General features: G+C 44.3%; 1 protein-coding gene across 1 annotated transcript; it reads right to left on the bottom strand.

Annotated features, from left to right (window-relative positions):
• Positions 1-5,345: 5,345 nt before the first annotated feature.
• On the bottom strand, positions 5,346-16,674 carry LOC126254054 (actin, muscle). Its single transcript, XM_049955279.1, has 5 exons — positions 16,515-16,674; positions 13,948-14,102; positions 11,567-11,945; positions 7,000-7,107; positions 5,346-6,168 (listed from the first exon to the last, which is right to left on the bottom strand). Exons 2-5 carry the CDS (start codon positions 14,071-14,073, stop codon positions 5,651-5,653), a joined length of 1,131 nt encoding a protein of 376 aa, XP_049811236.1. The 5' UTR covers positions 14,074-14,102; positions 16,515-16,674; the 3' UTR covers positions 5,346-5,650.
• Between the last annotated feature and the right edge of the window lie 6,115 nt (positions 16,675-22,789).

The following is a 22,789-nucleotide window of genomic DNA, read 5'->3' as shown; positions in this document are numbered from 1 at the left end:
ATAGTCCTATCTGCTGCAGAAAAGTGTTCTCGAATCGGGGACGGGTGTAGGGTACAGGGGGCGGCGTCTATTCGCCATCACCTATGTAAAAAAAAAAAAAAAAAAAAAAAAGAAGTGCGTGAAATCTTATGGGACTTAACTGCTAGGGTCATCAGTCCCTAAGCTTACACACTACTTAACCTAAATTATCGTAAGGACAAACACACACCCATGCCCGAGATGCCCGAGGGAGGGCTCGAAGCCGGCCGGGGTGGCCGAGCGGTTCTAGGCGCTACAGTCTGGATCCGCGCGACCGCTACGGTCGCAGGTTCGGATCCTGCCTCGGGCATGGATGTGTGTGATGTCCTTAGGTTAGGTTAGTTCTAAGTTATAGGGGGCTGATGACCTTAGAAGTTAAGTCCCATAGTGCTCAGAGCCATTTGAACCATTTTGAGGGCTCGAACCTCCGCCGGGACCAGCCGCCATCACCTATGTCGCGCACATTTATGGTATATATTTGGTCTGTCCGAAAATGAAAGTGACAAAAGTGGGAGCTATAGATGGCCAAGTGTAAGAAAAAAATAGCGTTTATGGCCCGACTGGCCGAGGCATGAGCCTTTTGTGATAACGTAGTACTCAGGCAGAGGATGGCGCAGAAGAAATACACTCCTGGAAATTGAAATAAGAACACCGTGAATTCATTGTCCCAGGAAGGGGAAACTTTATTGACACATTCCTGGGGTCAGATACATCACATGATCACACTGACAGAACCACAGGCACATAGACACAGGCAACAGAGCATGCACAATGTCGGCACTAGTACAGTGTATATCCACCTTTCGCAGCAATGCAGGCTGCTATTCTCCCATGGAGACGATCGTAGAGATGCTGGATGTAGTCCTGTGGAACGGCTTGCCATGCCATTTCCACCTGGCGCCTCAGTTGGACCAGCGTTCGTGCTGGACGTGCAGACCGCGTGAGACGACACTTCATCCAGTCCCAAACATGCTCAATGGGGGACAGATCCGGAGATCTTGCTGGCCAGGGTAGTTGACTTACACCTTCTAGAGCACGTTGGGTGGCACGGGATACATGCGGACGTGCATTGTCCTGTTGGAACAGCAAGTTCCCTTGCCGGTCTAGGAATGGTAGAACGATGGGTTCGATGACGGTTTGGATGTACCGTGCACTATTCAGTGTCCCCTCGACGATCACCAGTGGTGTACGGCCAGTGTAGGAGATCGCTCCCCACACCATGATGCCGGGTGTTGGCCCTGTGTGCCTCGGTCGTATGCAGTCCTGATTGTGGCGCTCACCTGCACGGCGCCAAACACGCATACGACCATCATTGGCACCAAGGCAGAAGCGACTCTCATCGCTGAAGACGACACGTCTCCATTCGTCCCTCCATTCACGCCTGTCGCGACACCCTCCCGCATGCCCACTATACGCCCTCGCTCAAAGTCCGTCAACTGCACATACGGTTCACGTCCACGCTGTCGCGGCATGCTACCAGTGTTAAAGACTGCGATGGAGCTCCGTATGCCACGGCAAACTGGCTGACACTGACGGCGGCGGTGCACAAATGCTGCGCAGCTAGCGCCATTCGACGGCCAACACCGCGGTTCCTGGTGTGTCCGCTGTGCCGCGCGTGTGGTCATTGCTTGTACAGCCCTCTCGCAGTGTCCGGAGCAAGTATGGTGGGTCTGACACACCGGTGTCAATGTGTTCTTTTTTCCATTTCCAGGAGTGTAGTACAGAACATCAGTCCGAGAGTCGTGCGGTTGGATCCCTATGCGGAAATTTTTTTCTTTACATTTTTTACATTACTTAAACTGAAATAATTCTCACTATATTGTCTATTACTATTTTAATAGGAGGCAAGTTTGGCGGATGTGCACGTTGTAAAATATAGATACTTTTTTTTTTACATGTTACGACGCCTTGCGTGCAGGAGAACAAATTTCTTGTGTTCATTAACTCGTCGGGAGGACAAGTAAGTCCACTGTTACACGACGAGAGTTTTCAAGATGATAGAGGATTGCAGTATTACAGTGATGTCCCAAACTCACCGCCCCCCGCCCTCCCCACTCCCTTGTGCAACACTGCGATGTCAATTTTTGTCGTAATGTAAAGAATTTGATCAAAAATCTTCCAAATTTCTCTCATCGGGAGAGAAAAAGAAATCACTTTCCGAGAACACTGCAACAAAAGACATAACATAGCCAATATTTGGTGAAATGATGCGTTACGCGTGGTTTGCTGCTACGATGTGCTAGGAGAGAGAGAGAGAAACTTGTATGAATGTTAAATGTGTTTTTCTACTGAAACTTTAAAACTGACATGTAACTGCAAAAATGCGGTGTTTATAACATCCTAAGAAAATTACTGCTCTCCCTGTTTTTACGATGCACATTACCCCAGCACGCGTAAACCATCAACTGCAAAATAACAAAAGGATAAATGTACCTAATTTTGTATACGAATTTCTCGTGTACGGATTACAAAACCTCGCAGAAAATTTATTTGCCGTTCCAAATTTTCGTTGAACTTCCTTTTTCATGTCTTTTATGGGTTATTAATAAATACATTATATTTAGCATTATTTCGGTTTATTTTGCAATGTCAGTAGCGTAGAAATTGGAAATACAAATGCATTTCCGTAGGGACTGACCTCACGACCCTCGGATTACCGTTCTGCTCTTTTTCTGCTTCGCCAACTGCTGCCTGAGAGTTAGCTAGCGTAAATGCCTCGTGCCTCTCCCGGCCGCGCCAAAAACGTTATTTTTTTTTGTCTTGTTAGTGTTGTATAACACATTAATGTTTGTTCCCCTTCGAAGGAGCGCGGAGAGAATGACGGCTTAAACGACTTTCCTCTTGACAACTCACTTTCAAAAATGATCATATTGTACTGCCGATCGGAGCAAAAATAACGATTTGTTTGCCATTCCTAACAGTTTCTAATAGCAGTAATAGAGTCTCTGTTTATAATATGTAGCCGTTTCCTCCTAAAACAGCGAGTGTTGGTTTGAAAAATGAAATTACTACACCGACCTCAGCCTATTGTAGGTTGTTATCCGTGCACGCAATGCCTGCGCATGTTGTCTGCTGTAATCGAATGTGGTGCGATTTCAAGGTGACGCGAGGATACGCCACTGGAGTCGCATTCATGAGGAAAGAGATTCGTATCCCGTTCAGACCATTCGGTTTTAGGTTTTCCGTGGTTTGCGTAAATCGTTTCAGGCAAATGCTGGTGTGGGTCCTTCTATAAGGTTATGATCTGGCTTGCTGCCTTATTCTTGCCCCTCTGCGTTATACTCCGTCTCTTGACGCCGACGTTAACAGGACGTTAAACTGCAGCCTGATTGCACGTTCGCGGGATTGTTAAGTCCTCGAGGCTGTCCCCAAAACGTGTCATTTTTTCCATATCTTTCTGTACGCAAATAGCTCACGCCACAGTAAACACCTCGCACTCCAAGCTGAATAAGCTGATTAGCACCATCCAGTAGTAAGAAGCTGTCGTAGTAGCTAAGATTTATGCACATAGCACCAAACGGTTCTTTGCTAGTGTCAAACAGTAGCTTCCAGTTCTCACAGAAAATTTTACGATAATTATTTCGCATTTCACTGACAGTTTATTTCGTGCAGGCTTCGTCGCTATAAATAAACATATAGTCTTCTGATGCTCTCTGGCCTCAGTAAAGTTGTTTTTTGGCTCTGTAATACTTTCGTTAGCCACAAATAATCGTCTCTAGTCAGATCCAAAATTAGTTCGCACTAGAGAACAATATTTATTAGACCACCGCGGGAGTCCCAGTGGCCTCAATAAATTGTACCTGTGTTCTGAATTACCTTGTTATTTGAGGAGCTGCCTCCCAAGGGCGCCGCAACCATCAATTATCTGCCATAACGATTGCAGGTCTCCACCGCACCGTGTGCCTGAAGAAATCTGCGTCATCAACTATCGCTAATGTCCAGTGTGATCTGGAGGTTTACACAGCTGATAAATGAGGGGCTGAAATATTTTTATGTAGCGCACTGACAGAGTAATGCAAACTTAGCCGTCGCTGTTACCGTATACCTCTTGCTGCTGTTTCAGTTTTACAGAGCTTTGGCTCCTCACTGTCTCAACTCCTTCCCCCCCATCACCCTCCCCCGCCCCCTCCCACGATAACTAGTAAGATGCAGGTTTCTCTAAGGTTTCTATATGGCATAAATAACTTGAGCTGAGTAGTGGAAAACTGGCTTAACTATACGTAGATATTAGAGTACTCTGTAAAAATTACAATACTGCGCCTGCGACCCCTCAATGTCAGTTTGCGGAAATGTAAAAATTACACGTTTCTACCAAGTGATACCTGGCGTTACGGCAATCACTTATTATGACAGTCGTTGTTTGGGCTGCAACTACACGGAGTGTAACCACGATATCAAATTTTATGCGCAACCCAATCGGGTTGTGTCAGAAACTGCCATAAGGGAAATCAGAAGGCTCAAGTAATTCGTCTCAGATGAAGTCCACCGGTAATCGCCTAACAATGTTCTGATGACGTCACATTTGCCCTCGTCAAAGAAATACGTTCCATATTATTTTGATGGACCACTGTGTCCTTTATATTATTATAGGGAAGTTAAATTATGCGAGCGCTGTAGTAACAATATTTCTGCTTTTATCTATTCAAATAGCTAAGAGTGAATTTAAAGTTCTATAGAACAGCTTGTAAGATGAAGAACTTAACTCGTCCACAGCATTGTGTCAGTGTAAAGTAGGGATCAATACTATAATGGTAACGGAGAGATTCCTGTGTACCCATAGTGTTTATTCTTGCCTCATGGTAATAGCAATGTGTATTTAATGGCGCCTAGTTCCTACTTCATTCTGTCGTTTGTGTAACAGATATTAGCATCTAATGAAAATTTTTTTGAAAATACTTTGAGTGATAGTACGATTAAGTCATGTACTTATATAATGTCTCAGTATAATTGATAATTTGCAGTGTCGTAATCTCTATAAACGAAGAACCTTCAGTAAATTATAATATTCATTTTATTTTCATCTTTAGTATTCTTCCGACGATTCTTCGATGGATGTTGTTGCTGGTTCTTTGCATATCAGTTTCCAGACATTTTTTACATTCATCCTCGGTTCCAAGTCACGAAGTATTACGTTATAATATTAGCTGAGCCTCACTACTAAAAGAGCAGACGGAGAGAGGATGTAGGTAGCTGTGTAGGGGGATAATCGAGGAAAAAGACAGGAAGATTTCTGCTTTTGGAGAAATTTTTTGTTCTGCTCATTCCACTGGAAGTAAAGTGCTAACAAAAACAGAGATTGTTGGAAAATGAAAAAACACAGACAAGTATTGTAGGTGTGCATACAAAGATTTATTCTTAAAAAAATAGCACAAATTAGAGAACTTTGATGTAAATGTTGATCTTTGTGCAAGAATAAAAATTACTTTGGTTTTATGGTGGATATTGCATAGAACTGCTTTTAATTTCAATAGTGACGATGGCAGTCAAAAAGGTAGTTGTTACATCGTTACATATACGAACATGTTTTGCTTATTTTTGTACAATCATCTTCTCCTTGCTACCTCTTTCTCCTTCTCGCTCGTGCTTGGCGGTGCCAGTGCCCCCTCACGTGTCAGTCTTGCGAGCCTCGGGCTTAGAAGCACTTGCGGTGGACGATTCCAGGGCCGGACTCGTCGTACTCCTGCTTGGAGATCCACATCTGCTGGAAGGTGGACAGGGAGGCCAGGATGGAGCCACCGATCCAGACGGAGTACTTCCTCTCAGGGGGAGCAATGATCTTGATCTTGATGGTTGATGGGGCAAGGGCAGTGATTTCCTTCTGCATCCTGTCAGCGATACCAGGGTACATGGTGGTGCCACCGCTGAGGACGTTGTTGGCGTACAGGTCCTTCCTGATGTCGACGTCGCACTTCATGATGGAGTTGTAGACGGTCTCGTGGATACCGCACGATTCCATACCCAGGAAGGAAGGCTGGAAGAGAGCCTCAGGGCAGCGGAAACGCTCGTTGCCGATGGTGATGACCTGACCGTCAGGCAACTCGTAGGACTTCTCCAGGGAGGTGGAGGCGGCGGCGGTTGCCATTTCCTGCTCGAAGTCCAGGGCGACGTAGCAAAGCTTCTCCTTGATGTCACGGACGATTTCTCGCTCAGCTGTAGGGGAACAAATTGAGGCATTACGACTTGCAACTCCAGGGCGAGCAAATCGGTCCCTACGTACCGACGGAGTTTCGCTTCTGTGCAGGAGTTCGTTAGCTTGGTAGACGAACAGTTCCCCTTCCGAAATTAGGGCAATACGAAACCACAATACGTGCTCTGTGATTTCAGCCGTACTGTTGTTTTGGGGCCAGCATTATGAATTACCCATTTTTCTTGCTTTGTGTGAAAGAGTAACATTGAATTTATCAGGACAGAAGGGCTGGATTTTCTTAGAACATCGACAAATGAAATTTTTTTTCATTTTACTCGTGCAAAAGTGCCTTCTACAAAGCTGCATTGCACTTCAGTCTCGTACAAACAAAATGACGTGCTTTGAGAAAGCAGAACATAGGAAAACACTCTTTGTTTTGTGTGTGGTACGCGTCTTTGCTTCCGGCTAAAGTGTATGTGCAGCACTTAGTATATACCTCTCTCAAATATCCCAGACTATTGTTGAATCTTACTGATCCTCCCACAATAACTTGGCTTTTGTGTGTTTTTGTTTGAGAACATCGGTTTCCGCACGTTTGTAATATCTGATGATGTGTGTGATGCTGTATTTGCGGTTCTCCAGGATAAATTGCAAATATTCCCGCCACGAAGCTAGCGGGTAAAGAAAAACCCATATTATTTTTTGTTTCTCGTCACCACTATTGAAGCGAAACTCTGTGGTACCATTTACTAAAAAGTCATTCGTTCAAATTTAAAAGTTTTTCCGACTAATGACAGATGAAGGAGTGAATTCTGGATCAGAAATGGCAGCGAAGGAGGCTGGTGGTTACGTACCCGTGGTGGTGAAGCTGTAACCACGCTCAGTCAGGATCTTCATCAGGTAGTCCGTCAGGTCGCGGCCAGCCAAGTCCAGACGCAGGATGGCGTGGGGCAGGGCATAACCTGAAAGAAAGAGCACACTCACGTTAGATGCACCGTAGCACAGTCTGGGAAGTTGTAATTTTTTCAAGTAGAAACATGTCTTGGCCAAAACTGAAGTTGGAAAACAGAAATAAAACTAATTTGTAAATCACCTCATGTTAAACTTTCGCCGTAACGTAATTACAGGATTAAAAGTCTGACAGCAACTCGCGTAATACAAGAAAATGACTGAACCGGCATTTGCGTGTGAAATGTTGGGTCTGCGATGTGGTATTAAGTCTGAACTGCTTCTGTATCTCGTAAAATCTCAATCGAGCACTACGTGAGTTCCTCTAGGATAACAAAATGTAACTGGATGGTGTGATTGAGAGAAAAAAGGCTGGGAAAGTCAAACAGTGGGCATGATGGTATGTCAGTAGTTACTTTCTTTGCCATTCTGTAGCTACTGAAGCAACAATAGTCTTGATGTTTTGCTTTACAGGTAACAGTCATAGTGAGAGCCGTTGCTCACAAATACTGTCTGGACTCTCAGACCAACGGGAAACAACGGAGCCGTCGTTTTCGTCTTTGAAAGACCGTGAGTTCTCTCTGCTCCCCTTATTTAAAAACGCAGAGAAAAAAATCATAAGAAGCAAGGAAGTCTATTACCGCAGCTTCAAAACTGTCAATAAAGTTAACAATAGCGATATTAAATCCTAAACTTGCTTTGTATTTCAGTACAAGTCGAACGTAAGTAGTGAATTCAAAGTATCAATCACGGACTAACGAATCAGTAGTAGTAGGCGAATGTGGTGCTTGTTGTATATATGTTTACAGTGATTGAAATTGACTGTTGTTACCGTTAAGAAAGTGTAGTATTTCATCCGCCGTGGTTGTAAAGAGTGAGAACCACTGCAAGTCAGCTGGCGTTATTTTTTGTGGCAGTACAGTTCGTCGGGCGGTGAAGTAAATATAAAAAGCATTAGCGCGACTCGGACGACGAGCAGCGCCCCTGCGAGCTAGGCAGACCCGCCACACAGCGCATCGGCTAAATTTACTCCTCTCTCCCCAGGCCCACAGACTATTCTTATGCCGTCCCCTCCACTCTCCTTATATGGTAAGAAGCGCGCGTGTCGTCCCAAGTCTTTAAATGGTATGAAAACCGACACGGCAGCAAAATACTGGAACTAGGTAGTAATGAGCCCTTCATTCTAGGGTGCCGTACCAAGTTTACCGATAACATCTGCAATTTCCAACCTCACTTGAGTTGGTGATTTGCATATTTGCCACGGCTTCTGCACGGATGCTTGTGGAAACCATTCTCAGGATGATAAGTTTCTAAGGGGTAACTTTACTTTTTGGATTTACTTCTGTCATTAACAACACAAGAGAAAACATTATTGACGTCGGCCTAATAATTTCGAAAACTGTGAAACCGTACTCGCATGGCACATTACATTTACAATGTAATAGAAAAAACATTACAGACAAAGTAAATATAAGGGTTGGAAATTAGGTACTTTCTTTAGAATATACTGCAGTTTGGAAATTAAGTATCAAAGAAAACATGTTTATATATTTAAATTATTTGCAGACACACGACGACGCAACAGTCAGTAATTCTATCTCTGGACTGGTGTCCGGGGAAGGTGGTCGTAGTACGCTGCTGGTCAGAACGGCCACGGACTCGGACATTTTCCCTACAGCATTTTAAGCAAAAACTGGGATGCTGTTGAAAACGAGCAGTGAGTGGAGCGATCTTTTCCTTTGCCCGGGGCTATTAGGCGAAGACGTGTCTGCAGTGGAAACGTAACTGCCGGCAGTATTCCGTTAAAACTTCAGTATTGCCGATTTTCATCTGCGACTTGTCGTAGATTATCTCTGTGGCTATGGCACGGAATTATGGCCACGTTTATTATTTTGTGCACAGAAAGACTACTATGAGGGTGCTGCAAACTACTTAATGTTTGTGAATACTGAATCAGAAATGAAAATGACATGTGTTACATGAACGACATATGGCAACTATGGAGCACTATTTTGTTAAAATGTTTGGCACGTGTGAGGTTCTGTATGTAATAACAAACAGTTTTCTATGTTTCAAGTCCTACACAGAAAATTTTTCGACCTAGCACAAGAGAGAAATGGTGTTTGTATGTACCGTTCTCTCTGTTGTAAGTTACGAGTGCTTCGTAAGACAGCGATACTAAACAAACAAAATCAGTTGATGTAACTAAGTCCCTACTGTTCACATTCCATTGCGTTACTGTAGGCGGTTTTCATTCGTCATTGGAAAGCGACACACACTACCACAGTAACTGTTCAAGATCAGCATTAACGAAAGGCAAAGAGACTGAATTTTTTTCTTGTTAGATCTTCTAACAAACATTTTCGCTTTTTTTGTGAGGCAATATTCCGAGACATAGCCTGGGTTTCAGGCGTCCGCCGTCTACAACAGGAACGTGAAATTTTCCAACGGAAACCGGGAGATGAAGTTGGAAACTGGGCGAGGGGGAGGGGGGTCGAGGGCCGTGCCACTGTTCCTCTTCGCACAAACAGAGGCGACTCAGGCGGATGCTATACACAGCGCAGGGGAACTGCTATATATATAGCGTCGCTAGCAGCACCAATACTAACTTGGCTTCGTGCCGGTGGAAGGTGGTAGTGGGTCGGAGAGGTGGGGGGAAGCAGGCGCTAATCTGTGTCCACCTCTTTAGCACCCCTTCTATGGACACGACGCGTGGTCTTCTCACGTTCGATTCGACAGCATTGTTATACAATTAGGTGCCACTACAGTAAGCCACTTTGGCCTCATGAACGATAAACGGAATTGCTAGAATCCATACATTCTAGGCAGGTTGGTTGCTGTCACATGGTGGGACTATAGCCGAAGCTTTGCGAGCGATGTGGACAGCGTTTGGAACACTAGACTCGTGTTCAAGAAGAGCGGGTTTCAAAACGTCGTCCTGCCATGCTGGATAAGGTTTCCTGTAGTTTCTACAAGTCACTTCAGGTGAATAATTCCTCCCACAAAGGCATCGCCGATTCCTAGCATAATAATTGTTTCTCTCTCAAAGGAACACAAACACTGACATTCCTTCCACCCATTCAATGTAACTAAGATAGTGCTGTGCAGGTCGTTCTGTCTCTTCAAAGAGATAAAAGTCAGAGTGTTCCTACACTGTTACTCATTACCACTGTCTATTCAGTATTTGTTAGTAGGCGAAGGAAGCTGGGTCGTAGTATTCGACTGAGGCATTGAAGTTAGGAAGGTCGAATGAATGAGCATAACTCCCCTTACTTTATCACGAGGCTTCCAGCAGAATTTGCTGGCTGTGGGTGTGAGGGGAAGGGTAGAAACATTCCCCAAGTACTTTTGGTGTGTGGCTATTCGTCAAGGACCCTATTAATTGCCTTAGGAGAAGATTTAAATTTTCTATCATTAACGTGAAGAGATTTGGGAATTTTAAATGCTTCTATACTGGGGCACGAACCGCAATATTATTCTGAAAATGCTAGGTTCGAAGCCATCCCAAAATTTACCGTTATATTGCTAGCCTGGGCGCTCAACAAAATTTTGCAGTCGTAATTGAGTACAATCAAAGTTATGAATCACTTACAAGGCACTAGTTTTGCCAATCAATTGTCACAGCAACAGTGAATCGTGGGGAAACGATGCGAAAGATGCTCACTGCTGTGATCATTGAGTAGAAGAGAAAATGGTAGCCTATCTCAGACTCGGAAACATACGCTTTCAGAGTCTCAATTACAGATAAACAGTCTCGGGCTGAACAATGTTCCACACGGTAACAATAGCAACGTATGGAAGCCTACGCTCTATCATCTAGCAACACATGCATCGTTTTTCTCTTTCCATCCTTTTTCTTATATGTTTTTCTTATCTTTTAAATATTTACTTTGGTGTAAATTCGCTCACCTACTAGCTTCGGTACGTTAGGACCACATTAGAGGCTACAACAGTAAGGTTACGACAATACATTTACGTATTGCAGTAGATGTCTTACGTCTAACACGAAAATGAACAACAAAAGTCCGGGTTCTGCATTGAAAAGGCTGCCAAACAATCACATAATACAAAGTGTATAGCGTTACCATTATGCTATAGCCACTTTGTTATTTTAACTGAGAAACGTAGTTCTCGCGATTCGGTCATGGAAGAACAGCTTTGTTGTATGAAAATACCAACATGACCTCTTTCCACAACAAGACAAGCGACCTAAAGTGGTCTACGTACGAAACTATTCGCAGTTGCAAGATCGGACATCACAGTTGTTGCTATTTCAGAGACCAGAGGCCTGCATAAAATTTCTTGAAAAAGCCTTCAATCACTAATTATGCTCGTCATAAGTAAGACAATCGCGAGTGAAACCTTCAGGAGACACAGATAAAAACTATTGCTGCTGCGTAAAGTAGGAAGCTTCGCGGAAAAGATTTTCGCTGTCTGTCTTGCTGAAGTTATCGTAAGGAGCTCGGTAGTTACCTTCATAGATGGGGACGGTGTGGGAGACACCATCTCCGGAGTCGAGCACAATACCGGTGGTACGACCGGAGGCGTACAGGGAGAGCACGGCCTGGATGGCGACGTACATGGCGGGGGCGTTGAAGGTCTCAAACATGATCTGCGTCATCTTCTCACGGTTGGCCTTGGGGTTGAGGGGAGCCTCCGTCAGCAGGATGGGGTGCTCCTCAGGAGCGACTCGCAGCTCGTTGTAGAAGGTGTGATGCCAGATCTTCTCCATGTCATCCCAGTTGGTGATGATGCCGTGCTCGATGGGGTACTTCAGGGTCAAGATACCTCTCTTGGACTGGGCCTCATCACCCACGTAGCTGTCCTTTTGACCCATACCCACCATCACACCCTGTAGGGAGAGAATAAAATGGTAAGTGTCTGTTGCAAACGACGACGGCGCAGTAACAAATTCACCAGACACTTTGACAAGACTTTGAAAAAAAGTGTTCGTTAAAAAGTAAATGTTTTGTGACTACGACCTCCCGTCGGATAGACCGTTCACCGGGTGTAAGTCTTTCGATTTGACGCTACTTCGGCGATTTGCGCGTCGATGGGGATGAAATGATGATGATTAGGACAACACAACACCCAGTCCCTGAACAGAGAAAATTTCCGACCCTGCCGGGAATCGAACCCGGGCCTTTAGGATTGACATTCTGTCGCGCTGATCATTTTTTTTATTTAAATCTCATTTTGTTCGCTTTCGTTCGTTGTATCTGCTCGGGGCGGACGTCGTAAGACACCCCTTTTAGTTCATTGTTTCTTTATTGCAGGGGCCAACCAGCTCTCTGGCCGAACACGCTGAGCCACCGTGCCGGTAATCATTCAGCTACCGGGGGCGAACAATGTGTTCGTTGTGGCAGTTAAAATCACTTATAAAGGAATTTCACCATTACCAGACCAGATACTGCAGATGTTATTAGGATGGAATGGTAACAATCAGTAAAAAATTTCAGGTAGATTCGAATGATTAAGAAACTGATTTTCATGCTTTCAACTAAAAACGCAAAGTACATCCCGAGAGTGATGGTTTTCGGGTTTGCTCACTTGAAATAACAAAGTTATGTGTTAGGCGTAGCTCTGAACTAGCTTTTTCACTGAACTTCTCTCTATACGAAATTACCTTTCTTTCTCACGTCCGAATCTGACCGAAAACAGACATACGCGAGAGGAGGATGATTATTATCGTTTTGGAGTATCTGTGCCAGGAAGGACTTTTAACTACACTTACGGTGCGTTTTCGTCTGAGAACATAAGGTGTGAAATCAATATTTTTCTTTTGGTTAAACAATTATAGTCTCAATGTGAATACGAAAGTCCTCTAACTCGTGTGATGGTGTTCAAAGGAGAGGTTACATTGTTGCGAGATCACGTGCGCAGCCGGCCGGTGTGGCCGAGCGGTTCTAGGCGCTTCAGTCTGGAACGCGCGACCGCTACGGTCGCAGGTTCGAATCCTGCCTCGGGCATGGATGTGTGTGATGTCCTTAGGTTAGTTAGGTTTAAGTAGTTCCAAGTTCTAGGGGACTGATGCCCTCAGAGGTTAAGTCCCATAGTGCTCAGAGCCATTTGAACCATTTCACGTGCGCACTTGTGAAGACAAAGAATGGCGTCCCAAAGCACACGATACTCTGCCACAAGGGTATGCAAACGAAGGTACACTTCTAACCGCAAAAATAATACTCTGATTATCGTTAGTAAAATGTTCACATTTCCGTTTCGCAACTGCATTAATTAGTGATTCACCGTCCTGAATAATGGCAGAGTTGGCTGCCGAAGGCTCGAGGGTGTACTCAGAACTGATGCGATCTACACGACAACAAATTTTATTAACAAATGTCGTGATTAGAAACTACTACCTCGTGTTTATTGTTGTTCCTCCATATTTACACCTGTATATCTGACAAGATATATTTTTATTCAATTGGAACGTAATTTTAATAGAACAACAAGATTTTCAAGCATCTACAAATTGCTGTGTTTATAATGTCTTGCTCGGCTTTCCTTGTTTGCTTTTATTACTTTATTTCGCATAAAAAAACTCGTTTATCAGTAGAAACCGTCTGGCTATTGATGACCTTATTGTTGCTCGCCGTAAACACAGATTCTAATCGAGAGATAAGATGCTGGAACATTTGATATACATGGTATATACAGTTCCACATGAGCGGTTCGGTATCAAGCGTCTGATCCGCCAAACCCGGTCTTAATCCGTTATAGTGATAGACAATCGCTGGTGAGACTTTGTCTTCCGGGAAACCCGCAAGTGCTGAGTTAGCCTTCCAGCCCTGCTCCGGATTTGTTTGTGAGAGGGTGCTCTGTGTTTACGGGTACGCGAGCGTTCGCAAACTTACCTGGTGGCGGGGGCGACCCACGATGGATGGGAAGACGGCGCGGGGAGCGTCGTCTCCGGCGAACCCGGCCTTGCACATACCGGATCCATTGTCCACCACGAGCGCAGCAACGTCGTCGTCGCACATGTTGACGGTCTTGGCTTTGCTTGGTTACTCTGCAACACAACACAGTGGGCCCGTCAGGCAGTTTCCCGTCGCACAACACGACACAGTACAGTAAAATACTCAAATGCATCTCACAGAACTACAAGCTGAGTCGATAACAGAAGGATCTGATACCGCACAGTGGCTGACTACACAAATTTGCCCCATGGATTGATTATGTGCTTTCTAAAATTTTGTTAGTAGTGGCCAGTCAAATACTATTTGCAATGAAACGCAGCTAACGATATTTACGTTCACTGCTTAAACGTTCATACAAATTTTGCTGTCAGATTTACGGGCGTTAGACCGTCAACGTTCTAGCTTGCTATCGCACCACTAGTACAAACATCGTCGCCAGGGTGGTTCACATTTTAGAGCCGTACAGTTTGAGGAGTAATTTATTCGTGTGCACCAAACCCCTTCTTATAGCATTTACAACAAAAGAAATGTCCCTTCGTTTCGTAACGCAGTTTGTTCGGCCCTCCATGCTTTTATGATCCTTCTTTGTATAACTCCTCCCAGTAACGTGTACTGCTCCCAAGTGAATTGCTCAGGCCTGTCATTACTGGTAACAACAGCTCCCTCCCTGAAAGAAAATCTTATTAAGCCCACGCTAACTGCTTGAAAGAAATAATGATTTAATCAGCAAAGACAATTCAAACAAAAGCGAAACACCCCAAAAGAATCGCAATACCTCACACGTGTGACATACGGCTATAATTTATAAAATGTAATCGCGGCGTCAGTGTTCCAGACCACACCAAAGAAAATCGAAATTCTGAACAAAATATCCATTGCCTTCGCCCCATCTGAGAAGCATATACAACTTTCCTCTTCTATGCAACTTTTACATCAGGCCAGCATTCGAGATAAACTGCATTCAGATATCAGTTCGCCCATCGCGAGTTAATTTTCCCACAGATCACTTCAGGCTCAATGCTGGGATGGTTCCTGTTACAGGCCCAACATTGACGCAAAGCTTTCACAATAGTAAAATTAAAGGAACAGCAACCAGTAGCTACTAACTTAACTCGCTTTATCATCTTCTTGTTATGTCATTTAAACTTACAATAGTTTTTGACCTACTTTCACGCAGTGTTCTATAACTACTAACTCATGGACGACTATTATTTTCATGCTAGGTCCTGACGCTTAACAGGCAATACCAAAACATACTATGAGGCTAATTCACAGGCATCGCTATGATTGCGTAGTCAGAACACGGAGGAAACATAAGAAACGTGTGGCTCGTCCCATAATCTCGTTCTTGGTGCGTCAGGAAAGCATTGCACCTCAAAATCGAAGGTATTTCGTGATGTCTATGAGAATCGATACTTCCAGACACATCAGGAGCCATCTGCTGCTCCTTACTGGAGTGTCAGGTCGTGAAAACTGAAATTTATTTAAATCCTACATCAGCTGAAACGAATGATTTATTCCTGTGTTAAGAGAAACTTTTCCCCAGGAAGTACTATATAACCAGAGACTGCGCAGCTCCACTGATAAAACATGTATATCAGGGAAACGGTAACTCCATTTTGTTGAAAGGATAGTTTACATTCGTTTTGGTATCAAAAACATTGATCGTTCATTAGAATTCGATCAGCCTCGCTTTTTCACATTCTCCTCGACGGCATGCACACAGTTTCCGCGATGTATTGGGTCTCCTAAGTATGTTATTTTCAAAATTGCACGCCCCTTTACAAATTTGAGAACTGCTGGGTACTAATTACAATATTCGAGCTGTGTATTAAACTATTTAAATTTCCGACGTAAGCTTGACTCGATCTCGCTGAGCGTCTTGACTCAGTTTAGAGGACTGGCGAGTAGTTTCAACAGTCCATTATAAAGCGATGGACACATCAACATGCCAGTCGATTTTTGCACTTTGCTAGACGTCGAACGATCGTCCTCTTCGAAACTGAAAGAAAATCTGTAGCAAATCAGGGCCAAGCAACGGTCAACGTATAATCAGAAAATCTGTACTGCTTAGCACTTTTTACACAGAAAGAAGATTTGGCACATCTGGAAGTTAAGCTGAGCGGAAGGACAGTCGTAGGACCAACCGCAGGCTGTATCCGAGACTTTCACAAATTGGATCAAGCTTTGGAGGAAGCGGGGTTCAAGTCCCCGGCCACTTGTCGGATTTTCCACGAGTTCGTATATCACTTCCGGCTAATGTTACGATGATTCTCTCGAGAAGAACACTTTAGATTTACTTCCCCCCTTCCTTGTACAAGTGAGCCGTTCTTCGGTCTGTAATGAAGTCGACGGCGATGAAATGTTAAGACTCTTAAAACTTTCGGGAACTGTCGGATTGCTGACCTGGCACTGAGTTAACAGAACCCCGGAGGCACACGAGAGCGTTCGAGCCGTCGCACTCGAGGAGTCACTGCGTGTCGTCGGCACTGCACTGTACGTACCCTGTGGGAAGTGTGACGACTCGGCCGGCGGGTCCTCCGGTGCGCAGCTTCTGGCAGCGAGTGGGAGCGGCGGGCGGCGGCGGCGACTATATGCCCCGTGCCGGGGGAGGGGCGCGCCGACAGGAATAGCCGTCGCCCAAACAAGGCAGTGGGGAGGCGGCGCTGCGCGCGCACCCCGCCCAAATACGGGCCGCGCCGGGGGCGGCGGCGGCGGCGGCAGCGCCGGCCGAGGGCGGCGGTATTCCCGGCAGCGGCGGGGGGCGGGCGGCGGGGGGCGGCCGGACTGCCGGTCGGCTGCCCGGGCCCGCCGCCATACGCCTCACGACTTTCGCACGCTTCCAGCTCGCGTAGGCCACCAGCTCTCGGATCAACACGCTACATCTGTGGCCGATCGTCATCAGCTTTCCCTCACTTTCGAGGATCTTCACAATTAGGGTTCTGCAAATGATGCCATCGAAGCCGGGCTGCAAGATCTTGCAGTCGAGACCCAGCGCTCTAGCTTTAAATTCTCTGTCCGGCGGACAGGTGGTCGTACACGCGGTCTCATTGCAAAGTCCACCATCTAGATGTTCTACCGTACAACAATCTTCTACGCTACTGGCAGAGTATTTATCTCCAATGACACCAGTCGCAAAACTCTGCAGTGTTGCGCAAAATGGCCCAGTTCCATCTGACCACTTTCGCACGAATCCAAGCAAAGTAGGCCATCATTTCTCGAATGAACACATATCATCGTCATCTTTCTTTACTATGCAGAATCATTATGTCCACAGTGACTGTCCTGAATCTGTTTCTGCTGGAGCTAAGCCGCAGGTTCGTTTTACAGTGACAGCCCGGAACTAATTACATATGGTGTCCCACAAGGTTCCATATTAGGGCTCATACTTTTTGACCTTTTAGCAGCAGCGTTACCAGAAACCAATTCTGTTTTGTTTGCAGATGGTACGAACATTGCAATAAATAGCAATCCAAGTACAGCCTTAGAAATATCACAAAATGAAATCTTATTGGACGTCAGTAGATGATTCCTAACCAATTATTTGCTACATAACTTCGAAAAGACACACTATATGCAAAACTTATATGAGGCTACCTCCCAGTACATGTCCTAATGTAATATGATGACAAGTTCTACATTCCTGAGGATCTCCTTATTACGGATCTGTAGAGCAGAAAGTGTATCTGATATCACAGTGTCCAAAGTGCTGGAGGTCATCTATGTTGTCTCACTGCAATGCCCGTAAGCCTGATGTTCCACAACACCGTCCAATCTTCTGAGCTTTTGGTAGAGAATTTATCTCGATTCACTTCACCACACAAAACTTAACACTGCTGTATAAAATCTGAGTAATGTTTTCCCGGCTACTAACAAAACCTGGATCCTCCAAACGCATCGATTACGCCTACCTTCCTCCAGTGTACGGAGAGCACCTATTAGAGCCACACCGAAAGGGTCTGAATCCACAGTTCCATCACATCTCTTTCTGGTTTTGCCACCGAGCGAGGTGGCACAAGCATTTTACGCGATTGCTTCAGTAAGACCTTGGCCGGCTTACTTCTAGATTCTCGACCAATTAATCTCAATATTGACTAAACATTAAGCTGCAAGTTTCCTTTAGTTTAGTTTGAGGGCAGTCCTTCCAATGACTGGAGAACTACAGAATATATAACTTTTTTGACGACAGAAATGTTCCCTTTGTCTTCGGTTTGCATTTATTGGACCATCGTCGAAGATACGGAGGGTTAGAAAACCATTGCTGAAAACTGTACGAGTAATTCGGCTCTCCGAGGACTTGCTGTACATTCACTAACGTCCGAGGAATTCCGAGGAGAAGTCGTTAGGGTCCTCCCTCAGTGCCTCACAGAAGTTACAGATGAAAGTGAATTTCAAATGCTCAAACGAATAGTGCATGTTTACTGAAATACGTTTCTTCAAATTTGCCTTATTATGTATTTCGGAATTCCGTTATCAGTAGGATGATTTTCTCTCTTGTTTTCGCCGTAAAAGGTCGTTGAGAACATGATCTTTTTATATGAAACAGTACTGTAGATTTCATAATCGAGAAAGAATGACTTAGTTACGGCACTATGAAAAGAAAGACGAAATTCGCACGGATTGTTTTAGGGGTGCAGAGAAAGTGTAAATTTCGATTGCCGATTGAGATTTGTTTCCATATTCTGGTTACACATCCAGTGCATGCGCGATGTTGTTCGATCAGCAGAATTCGCACTGTTTTGATGACCTCGACGGCGTTAATACATCTTATCCTGCTATTTTTTCCTCCACAGTGAAGCAAGAGCAAAAAAAAGTGTGCTATTGAGATCACTATATTAATGGTAACCGTAATTCCGTAGTTTTTTAATATGCACTCATTTTTAGTAATGATAACATGTCTCCTAGATTTAGAAAAAGATCCTGACTCAACATTAGTTTTAAGGTTAATGACGATTTATACTCTTTGCTCTCCAGTGGTAATAGTTCTAACGCAGTGAATCGAAAAACCATATATATAGGGTTTTTCGAAAAAATGGATGAGTGTGTAAATGTGCGTCGAATTTTACAAACAATATCCATTGTGAAAATTAATTCTGGTAATAGCTTCTAACTATGCAGCATTGCAGTTGTCAGTTTTGTAGTTATAAATTATTAACGAATATACAAAACCTTGTACATATTTTATGCGTGATATGATATGCTGCTGTTGTTCTGAAACGCATATTGCGGATCTATGAAGGCGTATCTGCTGCAGGCTGGAGAGGAAAGGACGAATAACAAGAGCTTCCAGGGTCACATTCTTTGCAATTCAGCTATTATAGAATGTTCTCCGTAAATTGAAATTATATTTAGAGATGCGTGCTTCGGAAAGAGTAGATATGACTTCGGATTTCGGAGAAACGCTAATATTTGAATGTGTTTGCAGACTAAGCGGATAAAAGTGAATAAAAAACCGTGCGGAAACGTCAGAGGGACGAACCTTCACATGGGTACACAGCGGAGTCGACCCACGGCAATTGCTCCTAATCAAGTGTCACTGTTAATTGTTAACAAGTCTGTGCACATGACGTTTGTGTTCATTCCAGTGGGGCTGGGGATGCCAGAGATGTTCCACGCGCTTCACGTGCGAAAACAGCCACGCGTATCGTAAGCGATGGTGGTATAAACGCACTCTCCTGTATCGGCCAGGCCACAGTTGTGTGGCACGGAATTCCGTGGCGCCCCGTGCAGTGAGAATAGCTCGCCGGAGACACTGCCAAGCGGGACGCGCCCTCAGAAAAGCTCGCAACTTGCTGCCTGGCTGTACCCTACACCCACAAGGCCACGTCTGCTAACAGAACTGCAGAATGTCGATTACAAGTGACAATGTAATGTGGTGGGCCGAGATTCGAACGCGTATCTCTGCCTTTTACGGGCAGTGTCCTAAAAATTACGATACTCGAACATGCCCCAACGGCAGACTCAGACAGTTAGCTTGTCACAGGCTGCTCTCCTCTCAGTCCGGAAGCAGTGTTAACGTATCCCACATAATCAACGCAACAATATACAGGGTGTCCAGCATCATCATCATCAGGTGTTCACATGTAGCTCTCCATGCAGTCTTGTCATTTGCTGCCCTCTTCGTTTTGTCATAATTGTTTCCTATCTTATGCTGGTCTCTGGTATCTTCTGCGTGCTCCTCTTCTTCTTTTCCTTCTTCTTCCATTCACAGTTCCTTCCACAGCATTCATTAGTCAACAATCACTTCTCATCAAGTGTACAAGCTAATTATGTTTCCTCTTCCTGATTACCTTTGAAATTTATCATTTTAATTGAACCAACTGTGAGTTCTTGGTGAGACACTGTAAATTAGCTAAACAGACACTGCTTTTTGCCTTGTTACTGCACAACCTAGGTTTCGGGTTATAAGCCCATTTTCATGTTTATTTGTGCATTATCATCTTTGGGATTCAGTAATGTACTTTAAAATTTATCTCTCTTTCCCCACTCTTCTCAACGCCTATTCATTTCTCACTTTGTCTACCCATTTTATCCCTTTCGTCATCCTCCAAATCCATATCTCAAATGCTTCTGTTCGTATTTTTTCCTCTTTGCACATTGTGCATGTGTCAGCTCCGTATAATGCCACGCTCCATATGCAGAACTTCGCCAGTCTCTTCCTCAGGCCCCTGTCCGTGCACCCACATAGAACTCTCCTCTTCTTATTGAATGCCTTCTTGACATTGCTATACGTGTTTTCACCTCCTTATTACATCTCATGTCGTCCGTAATATTGCTTTCCAGATATTTGAGAGCACTAAAAAAATGGTTCAAATGGCTCTGAGCACTATGCGACTTAACTTCTGAGGTCATCAGTCGCCTAGAACTTAGAACTAATTAAACCTAACTAACCTAAGGACATCACACACATCCATGCCCAAGGCAGGACTGGAACCTGCGACCGTAGCGGTCGCTCGGCTCCAGACGGTAGCGCCTAGAACCGCACGGCCACTCCGGCCGGCGAGAGCACTAGCTTGTTCTATAGTGTCCTGTCCTAACTTTGTAGTGTATCCCTAAAAGAACGTTCCAGTTATAAATTTTAACAGTATCGACTGTAAGTGTTGTAGAATGTTGGATCGAGGACACAACTAAAGAGTAAGCCAAACGAGTTTTAGATAAGCGCATGCGCGAGTACCCTGCTGTTTTCCCGCTTTCGGTCGACGTGCTTTTTAAAATGGTGACTCCTGAGTGTAAAACGTTTCTCTTCTGCAGTTTGGTAAGAGTGAATCTGTAATTTCAGTTGAACGTGCGTTTCGTTTAAGATTAATCGTGATCCTTCAGGTGGCAAAAATATCCGCCGATATTATCATCAATCTGAAACGGCTAGATGTGCGTGTAAAGGGAAAATATCGGAATGACTTTAAGTTTCTAAAGAAGACGTAGACCGTATTAGAAGCATCTTACTTTCGTCGTCGTAAGAAGTCTGTTCAGAAAGCATGTCTTGAATTTCAGTTGCCAAAGACAACAGTGTGGATGGTCTTAAGAAAACTTCTACACATGTATCCATATCGGCTGCAGTTTTTATATGCTTTAAAGCCAGGTGACTGTGGTACATGTTATAACTCTGCAAGTGAATTGTTGCAGAGGGAAGATAACTTTCTTGACTGTGCGACGTTCAGTGACGAAACAACTTTTCATGTAAGTGGGAAGGTACGAAGCATGTCCAGAAAGTAAGTACCGTTTTGGAAAAAAAAAATTCATAAAAACATATTTTTCAAATCAAAGATAGAGCATATATTAAACCATTTTTCTATTTAGTTGCCACCATTTTTCAGACAATAGTCATAGCAGGAAACCAATTTTTCTATCCACTCTTCATAAAAAGAAGCCGCCAGTGAATACAGTCACTGCTGACCCCGTTTTTTGCGTCGTCATTGCTGTCAAAGCACCTTTCTGCAAAATCACGCTTCAGGTTCAAGAGCAAGTGGTAGTCAGAACGTGCAAGATGGAGGCTGTGTGGCGGGTGATCCAACAGCTTCCAACTGAATTACTGAATAAGGTTTTGAGTCACACCAGCAGAATGGGGATGTGCGTTGTTAAGAGGCAACACAGTGCCTCGACTGAACATTCCACGTCATACAGCCCCGACCTCGCACCTTCTATCACTTGTTCTTGAACTTGAAGCGTGACTTTGGAGGAAGGTATTTTGACAGCGATGATGACACGAAAAATGGTTTTCAGAAGTGGCTGTCTTCATTGCCAGCATCTTTCTATGAAGAAGGCATAGAAACGTTGGTTTCCCGCCATGACAAATGTCTGACCAATGGTGTCAAAAAAAATGGCTTTGAGCACTATGGGACTTAACATCTGAGGTCATCAGTCCCCTAGACTTAGAACTACTTAAACCTAACTAACCTAAGGACATCACACACATTCATGCCCGAGGTAGGATTCGAATCGGCGACCGTAGCAGCAGCGTGGTTCCGGGTTGAAGCGCCAATGGTGTCAATTTTATAGAAAATGTGTTTAAGTTATACTCGACTTGTAAAAATAAATTTTTGTTTTGAAAAAAGTTTTATATTTTTTTTCAAAACGGTACTTAGTTTTCGGATAAGCCTCGTAAATACCCATAATGTTCGTATCTGGGGGTCAGAACATTCTCTTGAACGTGTACAACGTAAAAGAGATTCAAGAAATTAAACGTTTTCAGTGCTTGGTTCCCACGTCAAGGTGTACGGACTACTTTTGTTTTTCCTCACTTAAGCCACCGTAAAAGGCTAACAGACCATCCTTAATAAAG

The sequence above is a fragment of the Schistocerca nitens genome, chromosome 1 (assembly GCF_023898315.1).
Source record: "Schistocerca nitens isolate TAMUIC-IGC-003100 chromosome 1, iqSchNite1.1, whole genome shotgun sequence".
NCBI lineage: Eukaryota > Metazoa > Arthropoda > Insecta > Orthoptera > Acrididae > Schistocerca > Schistocerca nitens.
The sequence above is the reverse complement of the archived record's forward strand: the minus strand, read 5'-3'. Positions and strand labels throughout refer to the sequence as shown.

What these genes read in the sequence shown, in the direction of transcription:
- LOC126254054 (XM_049955279.1), bottom strand. Translation starts at nt 14,073, where the DNA reads ATGTGCGACGACGACGTTGCTGCGCTCGTGGTGGACAATGGATCCGGT. An exon ending in TGGGTCGCCCCCGCCACCAG is followed by an intron (nt 11,946 to 13,947) that starts GTAAGTTTGCGA and finishes CTCTCCCTACAG; the next exon opens with GGTGTGATGGTGGGTATGGG. An exon ending in TTACAGCTTCACCACCACGG is followed by an intron (nt 6,169 to 6,999) that starts GTACGTAACCAC and finishes GTTCCCCTACAG; the next exon opens with CTGAGCGAGAAATCGTCCGT.